This window comes from Panthera onca, chromosome A1 (assembly GCF_046562875.1).
Source record: "Panthera onca isolate mPanOnc1 chromosome A1, mPanOnc1 haplotype 2, whole genome shotgun sequence".
In the NCBI taxonomy this organism is placed as follows: domain Eukaryota; kingdom Metazoa; phylum Chordata; class Mammalia; order Carnivora; family Felidae; genus Panthera; species Panthera onca.
The window spans coordinates 42258263-42272886 of NC_138339.1; the positions used below are offsets into that span (position 1 = coordinate 42258263).

The following is a 14624-nucleotide window of genomic DNA, read 5'->3' on the forward strand; positions in this document are numbered from 1 at the left end:
GTTTCGCACTCTGATTAGCTATATCATGATTAAAACACTCAAAAGGGACAATTAGGTCCCAAGTGAGATGCAGAAGCAAGCATCGTTGTTTGTTATCCTGAGCGGAAATTTCATCATCTAAGAACCCCCGTTACGCTAAGCTTTCAGCTGTGAATCCTCCCCCAATACAGAAATGTTGAAGAAAAGAATCTCAACTTCATTCCTAACAGATGAGCTGCTGGGATGAGGATGACACCAGTGAATTCTCCTTCTTGAAAAGTAACCTCAGATCGGAATCTGTTTTTAAATTACCAAATTGTTCAGATACAATACTAAAAATATAGCCCAAAGAAGGCTAGGTTCAGACTAGAGCAGTCATTCAGAAATGAAATAATTAGAAACCACAAAAACCAAACCTTACCTGCCCACCCCTTCCAGAAAGTAGGCAGGTATCAGGAGGTAAGCCCCAGAAAGGGAACAACGGGGGTAAAGAAAAGCAAACAAAAACCACGAAACTCGGGAGTCAAACTGTATGGCAACAGTGACAAGAATGTGCCCCAACAGTTCTACTCCTTAGTAGCACCAAGAGTGCCAGAGACAGAAAGGAAAGAGACTAGCAGTTCAGTGGCATTTGCCCCAGTTTTTTCCAATTTGCAAGGCCTAACCACAGAGTTCAATTCCACAACGAATTCCCAGACCCTGAGTATTTGCAAGGTTCCATAAAAGAAAGCCCAAAACAAAACAAGCGTTTTAAAATTAAGAACCTAGGTAGTTAAATAGCAACCAAAAGAGAGATCTGGTTCTCGAGTAGGAAAGATGTGTCGAGCTTTTCAGTTATTTGAGCATTTAAGAATGTAAATGAGATGCTCCGCAACCGAGAAGATAGACACTTTGGGGGCAATGCCAGACGCACCACCTCTGGAAATCGGACCATGTGCACCATTTTTCATTTTAAATGCTACAGCATTAACATGCAGAAAAATTCTTAACACTGTTAGTCTGAAAGTCAAAATACCACGGCTAACCAGATTCATTATTAAAAATCAACAAGTGTTAGGTCTAGGATTTTGGATTGATTGAGTATACCATATTCCCAACACCAAATGTTTATTTTGGAAAGGGTTAATGAATGAGTAAAAAAGATGCAGTTGTTAAAAATGACCCAAAATCCCAAGAGAAATGATATAATATATACACACATATATGTATATACAAATACATATACATATATATATGAACAAGGACATTTGGGTTTAAAGTTAGTAGTCAAATTTTCCAAGGACGTCTCTTTGTAAAAACACAGAGCCAAATTTTTACTTCTTTCAAAACCACTTCCTCGATCTAACACTGTTAGAAATGAAGGAATTACCCAATTTTGTGTTCAATTTGTTCCCTGTCACGTCACTTGGTTCTTGGCTACTAACCTTTCATGTTACTCTTGGTTTTGTCAGTTTGCTTGCCTGTGGGGGTTTGGGCCTGCTGACCCTGCCCACTTGAAGAGGCTGCCTGCTGTGCTGCTTTCTGCTTTAACATTGTCCAATCAAATGTGTAGTCATACTGGTGGTTCAGAGTCCTGGAAAACAGAAAATGATGTGTTAATCCTTTAATAATAGAGTCTGGCTAAACACTCTACTGAACCTGCAAAACAGGGAGGGCACTTTTTAGAAAAATGGTAGTATTTTCTCTAATTATGGTAGCTCCTAAAAGAATTCTTTCCATACACATGACTTTTTAACTCTTCAGTTCCACTTTTTACAAGTCACAACTGAAGGAAAATGATGTCACCACACTTCAGTCTGATGTATTCAATAAGAATAAATCTCCTTTTTCAAAAAGAAACTGACTTTTGAACTTTCTTGAAAGAGGCAGGGGAGTGGTAATGAACAGCGCTCAAGCTGTCAATTATCTAGGGAAACATCCAAATAGGAAGCACCTTCTAAGAACAAATCAGAGTAGGTATGAGAATGTAAGCTTGGGGGGGGGGGGGGGGGGGTGGTGTGTGTGTGTGTGTGTGTGTGTGTGTGATGTGTATGCTGGTGGCTTGGAAAGTAGACTTTCCTGGACTTAGAGAATTACCCCAATTCTTCTTCTCTTCCAACTAAGATTTCCAGCAACATGCACTCTATCTCCCTCCCCCATCCGCTCAAGACCATTTCTGGGTTGCACCAGGGAACCCTAAAGTATGAGGCCTGCTCCCACACCATCATACACCCCATAACTATCTAGTATGTAAATTGCTGTTAATTTTGATATTAAATAGGGTTCCATAGCAAAGTTAGTGTTCCAAGGACCACAAACAGTCACTTGAATTGCAACATCAGTTGCCATTATCATGGAAAGGTTAGATTCTTTGAGTTTGAGTCAACTGTTTCTCCATCCCAAGCTAAAATAATTTCAAGCACGTTTGCATCACAATGGAAACATGCCAAACGAACTCAAATTTCTTAATATTTTATTCATATTGGCTAGAGTCACTTTATTTCGCTACTTGTCAGAACAGATGTCTTGGGTGGATTTGACTAATTTCCTTCCCTGGAGTCTCTAGTCTTAAAAACACCTTAAAAACTGACCTGAAAAGAATGCGGAATAGCTGCCTCAGATACATGTAATCCGGGGCTTCCTCAAAGCGCAGCCCACGACAATAGTTTAAGTACATGGCAAATTCTGCAGGAAACCCCTACAAGTTCAAGAGTTAAAACACAAAGTAAAAAAACAAAACAACTTATTTAAGACAGAAAAATAAATGCATTTAAAAATGCAAGTAAAACTTGTTTTTGAGGACAGTGCTTTATTACTACTTTGCCATAAGATGTGAGAACGCAACTAATATGACTTGGTATCCTCATAAATGTAATAAAGTATCATTGTTCTGACCACTTCATCATGTACAGAGAAAATATGGTTCCTTTCCCTACAGTATTATGTCCTTAAATAACTTGGAGAACCCACTTGTTAATTTATTACTTTATCAACGTCTAACAACTCAATGGAAAACAATTAACAAATGACAAAATCGAGGCCGGTAATGGTATTTGCCACAAAGGCACAGTGAACAGGCACTTTCTCTCAGACTCTGAAATTACTTTCTTTTTTGTAGTAGAATATACTTACATAAACAGAAAAGTAAAATCACCGAGAGTGCAATCATACAAAGCAACTACTATTGTGATACGGATCAATCCAATGCTTTGTCCTACGAAGACTGGGATTGCCTTTTCTTTTTTCCGCAACTGTTATTTTATTTACATAATTTACATATTACTGTTCTGCCACCAACATTATATTCCAAGTATCTTTCTGTGTAATTTTCCAACCTCTTCATAAGCTTCTGAATGGCTGTACAATATCCAAACGAGTGAATACATCATACTTAACTAGTTCCCTGTAACTGGCCATTCAGGCAATTAAAATCTTTCTCTTTTCTAAACAATACTAGTAAGAACACCTGTGGGCATAAACTTTTTCCATTTTCAGTTTCTTAGGAAAGATTCTCAAAAATGTATATCAATATCTCTAAGCCTGTATTTTTTGTTGTTGTTGTTGTTGTTTACTGATTTTTGAGAGGGAGGGAGGGAGGGGCAGAGAGAGAGAGAGAGGGAGGGAGATGCAATCAGAAACAGCTCCAGGCTGTGAGCTATCTGCACAGAGCCCAATGTGGGTCTTGAAGCCACGAACCATGAGATTGTGACCTGGGCTGTAGTCTGATGCTTAACCGACTGAGCCACCCAGGCGTCCCTGAGCCTATAGATATTAATCACCAAAGAGATTTTGCCATCACCAATGTGGAAATGCAAAATACTAAAACAAAAATCCCTGCAGCCTTCCCCTCAAATATAAGTGAAGAGCTTTACGTTAAAAGAGACAGTCTCTTCCCACAACCTTCCAATTTTGAGAAATTTCTCGTATCCAGAAAACTAAGGTAGGATAAAATGGATATACTTGTAACATTCATCTTTATTGACTGCATTTATGTAAACAGCTTTCATTCTTACATTATTTCACTGTTCGAGAATGGACAGCTGAAACTAATCAGTATATTACACATTTTATTTAAATTCTTAACAAGACATTAAACAGCACATACCAGATGAACCTGCATTTATGTATTCCAAATAGAGCTAAACAACCAGAAGTAAAAGTCAAATAGTATACTTCATGCATTGCTATCTTATGACAGCAGGCAAAACCTTCACAAAAGAAAACTACCAATGCCGTAACTAATACAGATATGAAGTAGTTACCACCGTAACGAGACTGAAAACAATCTCACTACTTTTTAATAATACTAATACTCTGTGTTCACTGCACCCTGACAATTATATGTGGCTAATCCAGAAAGTGAGACCTAGTTCACAATTTCTAGATCAAAATTAATACGTAACCCAGAAGCAGACGATGTGCTAACACTCCCTTTCTCTTCCTGAAAAATGGCTGACTTTCCCGGTAAGCCAAACGAATCATTCTGTTGCATAGAAATAGTAGTGTACAGAAAATATGTTTTGCTTCCTGAAGTATACAGATTTTAAAGTTGGGGGGGGGGGTGGGGGAGAGTGCACCTGGGTGACTCAGTAGGTTAAGCATCCATCTGACTCTTGATCTTGGCTTAGGTCATGATCTCATGGTTCGTGAGATCGAGCCCTGCATCAGGCTCTGCCCTGACAGCACGGAGCCTGCTTGGGATTCTTTGTCTCCCTCTCAAAAACAAACTTAAAACAAAAAAAAGTTATCTGGGGGCACCATAAGACAAGAACATTTTATTCATGGACCTACAATGTATTTATTAATTTAAAACAAATCCCGAATCTCAGAAAAGAACATAGTCTCTTACCCACCCCAATCCCTCTTTTAACTGTAGATCTGGAGAAGGAAAAAGGAATTTGCGGATAGGGAGACATAAAAACACCACTTTCCCCCTTCCACAAAGTACTATTTCAACTCCATGCTGACTTCCCAACACCCAACTATATAATTATATACGGTCTTCTAATTATGTCGGTTACACCACTGTTGTCTCAAAGATGACCAGGTGGTTTTCTTTCTATGTAAGAGACCACGGTTATCCAACATGAAACCGACAGCTCTCCATTCTCAACTCCTAGGCTTCTCTACAAAGCTTGAGATTTAAGAGAAATGAGCCTGATTCCAACTGTCGCCTATATTGTCCACCATTGGCTATTTTTGGAATACTGTGATATGCCTTTGTCTCCCTACTCCTTGATATGCCTGCCAACTGCCGATATCCATTATTTTCTGGCACCAGTTTAGGGATGAGAATATTTATTTTCTCATGAACTAGTGAGGTTCCACTAGACAACTTTACATGCCCTTTTTTCCCCTCTAGTTTTTAACAGATTACAGAACCCAAACAAACGAGAAACATAAAATACTTATTTGAAATGATTCCTAAAGGGATGCCTGGATGGCTTAGCTAGTTAAGCTTGGGTATCAGCTTGGGTCGTGATCTTGAGGTTGTGGGATGGAGTCCCGCATAGGGCTCTGTACTTAGTGTGGAGCTTGCATGGGATTCTCCCTCTTCCAATCTCTCAAAATAAGTAGACATTTTAAAAAAATAAAATGGCTCATATATTCAAGCTACTCTTAAAGATACTTAGAATCATCAAAAAGTAAATTAAAAATGGTAGTAGCTAGCTACCTCATAGGATGTTTAAGTTCCAGGACAGGCAAATAAAATGCTCCCTCTTCTTGGATTATTTATTATTTAAAAAAAAAAAAAAAAACAAAAAAGGCCTGAAGCACACTTGCCTTACATAAAACTTCAACAGGAGTGGACATCTTCTTTTCACTTATTTTTTCATATTTTTGCTTTTTTGTCGCAGCCTGTGGAAAATAAGAATCAAACCACATAGACATAGTCAATACTATCGAGAAGAACCATGTTAGTTTAACCCACTAGACATAAATGTAAACATGAGATTCAAGAGAAATCATACCTTAGAATTAAAACCAAATCAAAGTAAATAAAACACACTCAACCCCCACCCAAACTGATAGCTCTTTACAAGTGTTTCTACCTCAAGAATATTTTTAGCTATTTGGAAAGGGTAAGTCTAATAGGAACATGATTTAAGTAAAAATGGGTGAAGTCAAATCTGAAATGTGTTTTCATAATCAATACTCAACACAAGGGCAAAAGTAAAGGCAGCTCAATACCAACAAAAGTGCTCATCATTTAGTAACATTAGTAAGTTACGTTATGTCAAAATATTTCTCCAGTGTAAAAATTACTCATTTTTGATAGAGCTAGTCACACAAGCACTGAGCAATTTATCTAATTCACAGATGCTAAATAAACACAGGGACCATTTTCCTTTAAAGGAACAATAAAGTATCAGAATAGTCATTACATTCTAGGACACAGTGATTTTATCATTAACAGACACAAAAATCAAGGTGAAACTCCTAATTAATAGGAGCAAATGTTAGGATAATTAAATAATATAGCTAGTAGTACTACTAGACGAACCAGTTTTACTACACATAAAAGTCTTCCTTTTCAACACACTGGCAACGCATCAAAATCAGAAAGCCTCCACCTTTAATTAGCCCACGTCAATTTCCATTCAGATAAAGCTACTGGTTACCAGTGGGTATCTGCTTACTGTCCCAAAGGAAATTGTTCTTCAGGCCTGACAATGGGATTCTATTAATTCTTGCTGAAGCGATCAGATTTTATTTTCCCAATAAAAGGTTAAAATAAAGTTAATTCACTCTCAGAAAGCTTTAGGTTTCAAAGGGACCTTAAAGTTCATCTCCAATGTGTATTTTTATTCTTAAAACAAAACAAAAAGACTGGTAATGGAAGTCTGGTTTACCTTTAGTCCTTGCCAGGGCAGGCTGGTTCTATTAAAATACATCAAAACATATCCTAATGATTCCATGTCATCTCGGCGACTAGAAAAGAAAATGTAAATTTACGAGCTGGAATTATTATGGAAAGCATCTGGAAAAAAAAAGCCAGGTACACAAGAAGTTTTCCCAAGCAAAGAGAAAGAGCAATTTGGTGGCTTGTGAAAGAAGATACTTAAAGTAATAAGAAAGTTCGTAACGAGTTACTTCTAAACAAAATTTTCTCACAGAATACAAAATTATAAAATCCAACACAGTCCTGCAATTTAATTTCTAAAGAGCAAAAAGGATTTAGCGAGACAACTTTCTAAATGAGGTTAATGAAGAAGACAGAACAAAGTACAAAGTAGCAGGACACTTTTAAGTTTTGCAGAAGCTCCTAAAAACTAACTTGAGGGATGCTGAAATAAATTAGCATTTCATTTTTTTTTTAAGTTTATTTTTGAGAGAGACACACACACAGAGAGAGAGAGAGAAAGAGAGAGAGAGAGAAAGAGAGAGAGAGAGAGAGAACACAGCAGAGTAGGGGCAAAGAGAGAGGGAATCCCAAACAGGTTCCTTGCGCACCAACAGCGTGGTGATGGGGCTCAAACTTATGAACCATGAGATCATGACCGGGGCCAAAATCAAGAGTCAGATGCTTAACTGACTGAGCCACCCAAGCTCCCCAATTAACATTTTAAAGCCAATTAATGATGCATGTGAATACATATACACATACACACTGAACATTTCCTAAGCTTAAGATCCTTCTCTTGAGGTTCCTGAACCTAGAAGCATATCATTTATCATTTCTATGCTGGTTTTAAGGAATAAAAATTGATCGATAAAAGAGGAAGGGAAGATGAAAGACCAGAAAAAAATAGAAGATAGAAAAAATCGAAAAAGCACCGAGATCATGACAATGTTTACTTCAAATCAGATCCTATTAATTTATGTAGGAGTGAAGAGCAGAACATGAGATGGCCCACCAACCCCCTCTTAGTTCATTAGGACTCAGGTAACATTTTCCTTGTAAAACTAAATAACTAAAACATTATTTTCCAAACTCAACTTGCATCACTAAAATATAAAAATTCAAGATCAGCATGAAGAAAATAAGTACTACTGTCTTCAGTTGCAAGTAAACAAACAAACATCAAGATAAAATTACATTTATGCTTCTAATTTTCCATCACGGAGTATTTTCTCCCCAAGAGACAACCTTCAACAAAGAAACAAAAGGTCTCTCATTTAACTGGCATCACAGCACTGACTAAAGCTCAACAGGTAAAAGAATTAATAAGCGTCCTTCAAATCTTCAGCCAAGAGACATCTTTAGGCATCATAAGAAACTAGTTAAAATATTTCCAAAACCCATTAGTGGCTTTTCCTATGGATCTGAGAAACACATTCATTTCTCAAACTTACCTCTGTTCAATACCGAGATGTGCATTGATGCTAGCATATCGGGCGGTGCCAGTGAGATTTTTATCTTCTCTGTATGGTATGTGTTGCCTTGTCCTGTTGTCTCTGTACTTTTTGGCCAAACCAAAATCAATAAGGAATAACTTTAAAAGAAAATAAAGGGATGTTAGGTTTCCAACCTTGCTCAGTTGAACTGCTGCTTACTCATTCAACAGCATCTATTCTATCTTGTTCAACTATATCAAAATAAAGTATCGTAAGCGAAACAGATAATGAACAAACTTAACATTCCAGTAAGTTTTTACTAGTTCTCGTCAATAAATCAAGTTAAAGCAAATACAGTTAAATGGTTGATCCTTGTCAGCTGAACCAACTTCACAGGCCCAGTTTATTACACACTCGGGAGCCTGTCTTTAGAAAAGTAGTGAAGAAATATATATATACATGCTTCATAGCAGAGTTGAAAAGCGTGCTGTGTGCCATAATGAAACCTGACATCCTGTTACTGTTGGTAAACAAGCATGAGGTTTCAAAAACTGAACGTAAGCTATCTGGAATTCTTCCATTTTGCAAAGGCTATTCTTCCTTCAGTATAGCAACAGAATGTTCATTATCTAAAATAAGACAACTTGGAAAAGTTTGATATTGACAACAAAACCAAGATTTGTATTAACAAAAAAATAAGCATTTTTAAAACAAGCATGCATTACATTCTACTACTTCCCACTGATATTTATCCATTCATCAGGTTAAACTTCTGGGAAATATAAATATGGATCTAAAATCTTAAAAAAAAGCACTTAGTATCTATTTACACCAAGATAACTTACAATTAGCAGTTTAAAGGAGCTAACTAAAAACAAGACTAGTATTTTAGAACAAAATAATGTTTAGTGCTATCATGTTTATATGGGACACATGGGAGTAAGATATGTTTATAATGTAGCTAATTTTTGAAGGAAAAAAACCCCTATTTTTGACAAAAAAGAAAAAAAAATCCAGTATTTATTTACGTACCTTCTAAAGCAAAATAAATAATCTTTATTTCAAATTTTAGTCTTTATCATAAATTCTCTTACTAAAGTTATGTCTACAAAGATTATCCAACAGGCAGGTCTAGGTGCCCTTTTAGTACCTAGCCCTAGACCTTTTGTTCCCTAGTTGTGCCTACGTTTTCTAGTTTTTCTTTCCATTAGGCAGACTTTGGGTCCCTTCTGTCCAGTTTACAATATCCTAAGAAACCCACCACCTAGCCTCTTAGGGTGTGTGTAAGAATAAAGTAATTGAGGGGGGCCTGCATGGCTCAGTTGGTTAAACATCTCACTTCAGCTCAGGTCATGATCTCATGGTTTGTGAGTTGGAGCCCCACATTGGGCTCTGGGTTACAGCTCAGAGCCTGGAGCCTGCTTCAGATTAGATTCTGTCTCCCTCTCATGTTCTGTCTCTCTCTCAAAAATAAATAAACATTAAAAAAAATTAAAAACAAACAAAAAATAAAGTGATTGATTTGGGTGAAAAAAAAATCTGATCAAGTGCCTCTCTTAGGAGGGTAAAAAACACTTCTATGGAAGGGCACCTGGCTGGCTCAGTCGGTGGAGCATGCAACTCGTAATCTTGGGGTTTTGAGTTCGAGCCCCACGTTGGGGGTAGACATTACTTTAAGAAAAATCTTAAAAAAAAAAAAAAAAAAAAAGGCAGGCCTTTTTTATACATTGGATGGGAAAAGACATTGAGGTTTGAGCTTATTGTCACCAAGGTAACAAGGACATACCTATTTTCCCCTGGTCTACTATGAAAGAATGAAGAGCAAATTTTTAGTAAAATTTAACTGGATAATGAGACCTATCTAGTAAGATTAAATTCACTTCCTCGGCAATCGCATTATTATACGATCAAGAGAAAGTCTTAGAACACACAAAGAGAAACAAAGCTCACACTCCTACTTTTCTCTTGATATGAAAATGGGTTCAGTACACAAATATTAAAATAAGCAAAATACATTTCTGTTAAGCAAACCAAAAAGCATGACTTAAGTTCTGCAGATTCACACTGAAAAGAAAACAAGGCAAAAACAAACACAAAAAGACATCCAGCTCCACAGTATTTTTTTAAATGCCCGTAAGAATTACGTGAGTTTTAAACAAAAGGCAATTAAGACAAAGACTCTCCTCTAAAGGACATTTCCTAGGATTGCTTCTTTTAGTACTTCAAAATGGAGGAGAAAATAAGAGTAACTCTGACAAATTAGATCTGATAGTGTCCTTCATGTCCAAGTGTACATTCAGTTGCTCCATTTGCAACTCAATGACCAGACATTTTCTCACAACTTTTTAAAAGATTGTTCCATGAAAGCTCAATGTTCTCTAGTGTTCTTTCTTTCCACAATGCTAAAGGATGAAATGTAGTTTTAGAAAACAAAAAATAAATACAAACACTGTCTTCTCAAATATTTCAATCTTTAATATCAAAACAAAAAACTACAAAGCAAATAAAACAACTTAAATTTTCTCCTCTTATAAAAACTGAAAGTAAGTCAGGAAAAATAATTTCACTGCTAAGCAAAGGTGAAAATAAGAACAAATAACTGAAAAAGAAAGCTACTTAACATAAAAAAATTTTTTTAATCTCTTGGTAGTTCATGATCTTCTGGTACCTATCAAGCTTCTTTAGTAGTTCTCTGCTTTGAATTTAAAAATGAATATACACAAAATGGAAGTGTTTACATGACACCATGTTTCCAAGGATACAACCAAACAGCCGCAAATATGTAAAGGGAGAACCAAACAAGGAAAAGTCAATGTTCAGTAAGTCATAAGATAATATATTTTTATACATTTGCATATGCAAAAGAAGTCTAATTTCTCTGGTGGGTCAAGCTGCTTTTCTGTGAATTTTTGTTTTGTGTGCTAGGTAAAATTTGTGCCTGTTTTACAGAATGCAGTCTATTCTTCAAAGGCATGTGGGAGTGAATTAATGTTGGGCATAGTGGGATAACTTCATTCAGCAGAGGTGCATTTTATTTTAGCAGAGGTGTTTTTAGAAACACTATCGGTAATTTTAGTTTTTAGCTTAATCTGGCAATTTTTCACCTAACGAGGGTCACAGTTCCTTGCCCTTTCAAAACATTCACAGGATCACTTTTCCTCACAACCCAGCTAATCTGTATGTAGAAAATATAATCGATCCAATGTCATTTTATGGAAGTTGCTAAATGATTATGTTACAAAATAGAAGTTGTGTGAATGAATGGATAAGCAAAAATGGGGAACTAGATGCTTTACAAAGTACCTAATTACCCACCATCCTCTCTCTCTCCCCACCTCAGATCTAGTCACAACAATTACTATTTCTCCGTGAATAAAAATAAGTTTGAGTTTCAGAAACCAGTAACAGCAGAAGATGATCCCTGGAATAATGCTGGGCAGTACAGAAAAGGATTAAATGATTACTCAGATGATGCATGTGGTACAAAGTATGGAACATACTTTGAAACTATACCAAATTCAACTTATCTTTTTTGATTACTCATGCCAATACTTCCTTCTCAGTGTATACTAAATTGAATGATTAACATTCACTTCTTTGCTCAAGAGCTTAACAAAGTTGGCCAACTTCTATGAAAAAAAGAAGTGGAGACTTCCACTTACATAAAAAAATTTTTTTAAGAAAAGTACTGGGGTGTTTATTACTTAGCCTGCCAAACACTAAATCATCAGGTTATGCATTAATTTACCTTACATGTCATTAATGGTAATTGTTTGCTAAGTGCTTCAATTATGTTACTGTTACATTGTTAGACTGCAATGTCTCCTAGTTCCAGAGCACATGATGCTCTTGGAGCATTTTATGCCGTTTGGCTGAAGTCGGAGAATTCACATATTGAGGTACAATCAATTCTAGACACACTAGATCTGAAATCTGGTCTACACTTACCTGAAGTTCACTAGGGAAGGGGAAGAGAATTGAGGCAGAATATATTCATCATACAGCACTGATGCAACTGAATTTAGATATATTTCATGCATTAAAAGTTCTGCAACTCCAAATACAGTCTTAAAAACTAAAGTCTAGCTCAAGTTTACCATTAGATAAAGAATTTGAATACTAGACCAACATATCATTTCCTCATGTGGACGTTACAGATCTAAACATAATCCTGTTTTCATTTAGGTTTTCTCTACACTTTACAAGCTTTAAGCAAAAGCCACAAAAAAACATCTTAGTAATGTTATATGTTTGCCAAGTATGTCTGAATAATGCCAACGTAAGAGATGCTTGAGCAAGATCTACATTCTCCAGAATTAAAACAAAACAAAAATAATCAAAAGAAAACAATAAAAAAGAAAAGCACATGAATTTGGGATTGAGGTTGGAATAGGAGACAGTTTCAGACCTGGTTTAATCCTGAGAAAGATGGGTCCTGAGAAGTACTAACAGTCATGCTTCTTTTCCTCTTCCCCACTGGAGATTCTAAACACTAAACAGACAATAGAGGGTGGCAGTGCATCAAACAGTATTGCTTACATTGCAACAATGGCCGGCGCAGACAGGCAACACCGAGGCATTAGAGAAAGAACAGGGTAGCCAAATGCCATCCTTCTTCCACCAAGCACTGTAGCTTCTCAGTTTTCCAAATAAGAATCACATGCTCGAGAACATTTGAATTCTGGAAAATACTCAAGTTTTTAATGCCACTATATTGTGTCACTGCCTGAATCAGGGATAGCAATGGTGACATTTGGCTCTTTAATATTTTCATCAAAAATGGGGAATTTGGCTCTGCAATATTTGGTACCACAATCTGCCCTTCCCCCAAAAAAGATTGTACAGGGGAAAAAAATCTTCAGTAAGGAAGAGGTAGAAGGCATTTAGTCACCTCAAAATTGGTTTTCATAAGCATGCAGGGCTGATTACTGGAAGAGATGAATAAATTCACTAAGATCGGAGTGGTCACTCCTAAATATCAAATTCAGAACAATTTTCCAAGTAAGAAATTTGACTTAAAAAAAAAAAAATCAACCTCAAAAGCCCCCCATTTGTTCCCATGAATGGAAAACTACTAGAACAAACTAACCAAAGACTCCAGTCTCATAAAACTGGCATGTTTTTCAAACTACAATACAGAAAGAAAACACTAAAAACCAACTACAGAAACAAAACACTAATCTAAAATGTTCAAGAACAACATTTAGAATTTGAATCTTAGTTAAGTGAAACACTGCACTTCTACCCTAGGGACTCTCTGAATCTATTAACAGCAAGCAGCTCCACAATATTTTTTAGTATCTCTAAAGAGGACACAAGAGCCTAAAAAGGTTTTCATCATGGGGCAAACTGGACATCCTAACACAACTATGTAATTAACAAAGCTATTTTTAAAAGGGGGGCAGAGAGCAAAGAGTTATTATCTAGGTCATCATTTAATTTTAAGACAAAAACCATGTACTGCAATGTCAACATGCAGAACACAGATCACATGAGGATAGTGGGTCTTTATCAGGAAGAAAATAGGGAAGGGGGGGGGGGCTGGGAAATGGCCAAAGATCAGGGTCAAACTAACAGAATTGCCCCAAAAATTAAGACCAGTAAAATTTTTTTCAATTAAACCACCAGGTTTTACAATAACAATTAAGAACCTGGATGCTTCAGAGAGAGAAGCTACAGAATATTTAAAAATAAACAAAGATGCAATTTGGGAATGGCAAGGTAAGTTATATGTAGATATACACACCTTTCATTATTTAAAGGTTAGCTTACAAAAAAATTTAAATTCCTAAAACTTGGTCAGACCAACATCAATGTCTCACGCATTAGCAAATAACACCAGTTCTAATGGTAATGGCTACAAGTTGGCATTCATACAGGCAAACAAAGGTAAACATTTATAGCCAGACCTAAAAAAACACCAAACACTTCCTAATGACTTAATAAAACAAATGGGAATCTTCCTTCCAAAAACAAAACAAAAAACCCCACAAAAACCAAAAAGCCCCATGTTGTCCTGAAGTTGAGAATTTCTATCAGATCATCAGATCATAACATGCTTAGTGCATTGCCAATGCTGCCTGTCTGCCCGAGCTCAACATTGAATCGATAAATAAAGCAATTCACTCAATAAAACTAATCATTGCAGAAAAATTTCAACACAATTAGTTTCTAACTGCAATCATGCGTCACTAGCTCAAACCCAATCACCCCATACGTTCAACCATTCTGAGACCCCAATGAATACTAATTTTGTTGTATGAACATTCATTTCACTTGACTATATTTTCCTTTAAAAGGGGGAGAAGGGGTAGAGAATCCACCCAGCTTGGCACCCAAGTAAGAAACTGTCAACTACTTTTGAAGCAGGCCCAAAAGTTAACCTT

At 36.4% G+C, this 14624-nt stretch overlaps 1 protein-coding gene across 6 annotated transcripts in view; it reads right to left on the reverse strand.

Annotated features, from left to right (window-relative positions):
• Positions 1–14624, reverse strand: part of CSNK1A1 (casein kinase 1 alpha 1) — a 47595-nt gene that overhangs the window by 8363 nt on the left and 24608 nt on the right. For 2 of the 6 annotated variants that reach the window (XM_060634662.3, XM_060634661.3), the window contains exons 5-10: positions 12647–12730; positions 8257–8396; positions 6813–6891; positions 5743–5817; positions 2550–2656; positions 1440–1552 (exon numbers count right to left, since the gene is read on the reverse strand). In XM_060634662.3, the coding sequence (XP_060490645.1) occupies positions 1440–1552; positions 2550–2656; positions 5743–5817; positions 6813–6891; positions 8257–8396; positions 12647–12730 (598 nt within the window). Of the gene's footprint in view, positions 1–1398; positions 1553–2549; positions 2657–5742; positions 5818–6812; positions 6892–8256; positions 8397–12646; positions 12731–14624 lie in introns of those variants that run through there. The other 4 variants (XM_060634659.3, XM_060634660.3, XM_078445722.2 and 1 more) reach the window with 4 other exon arrangements.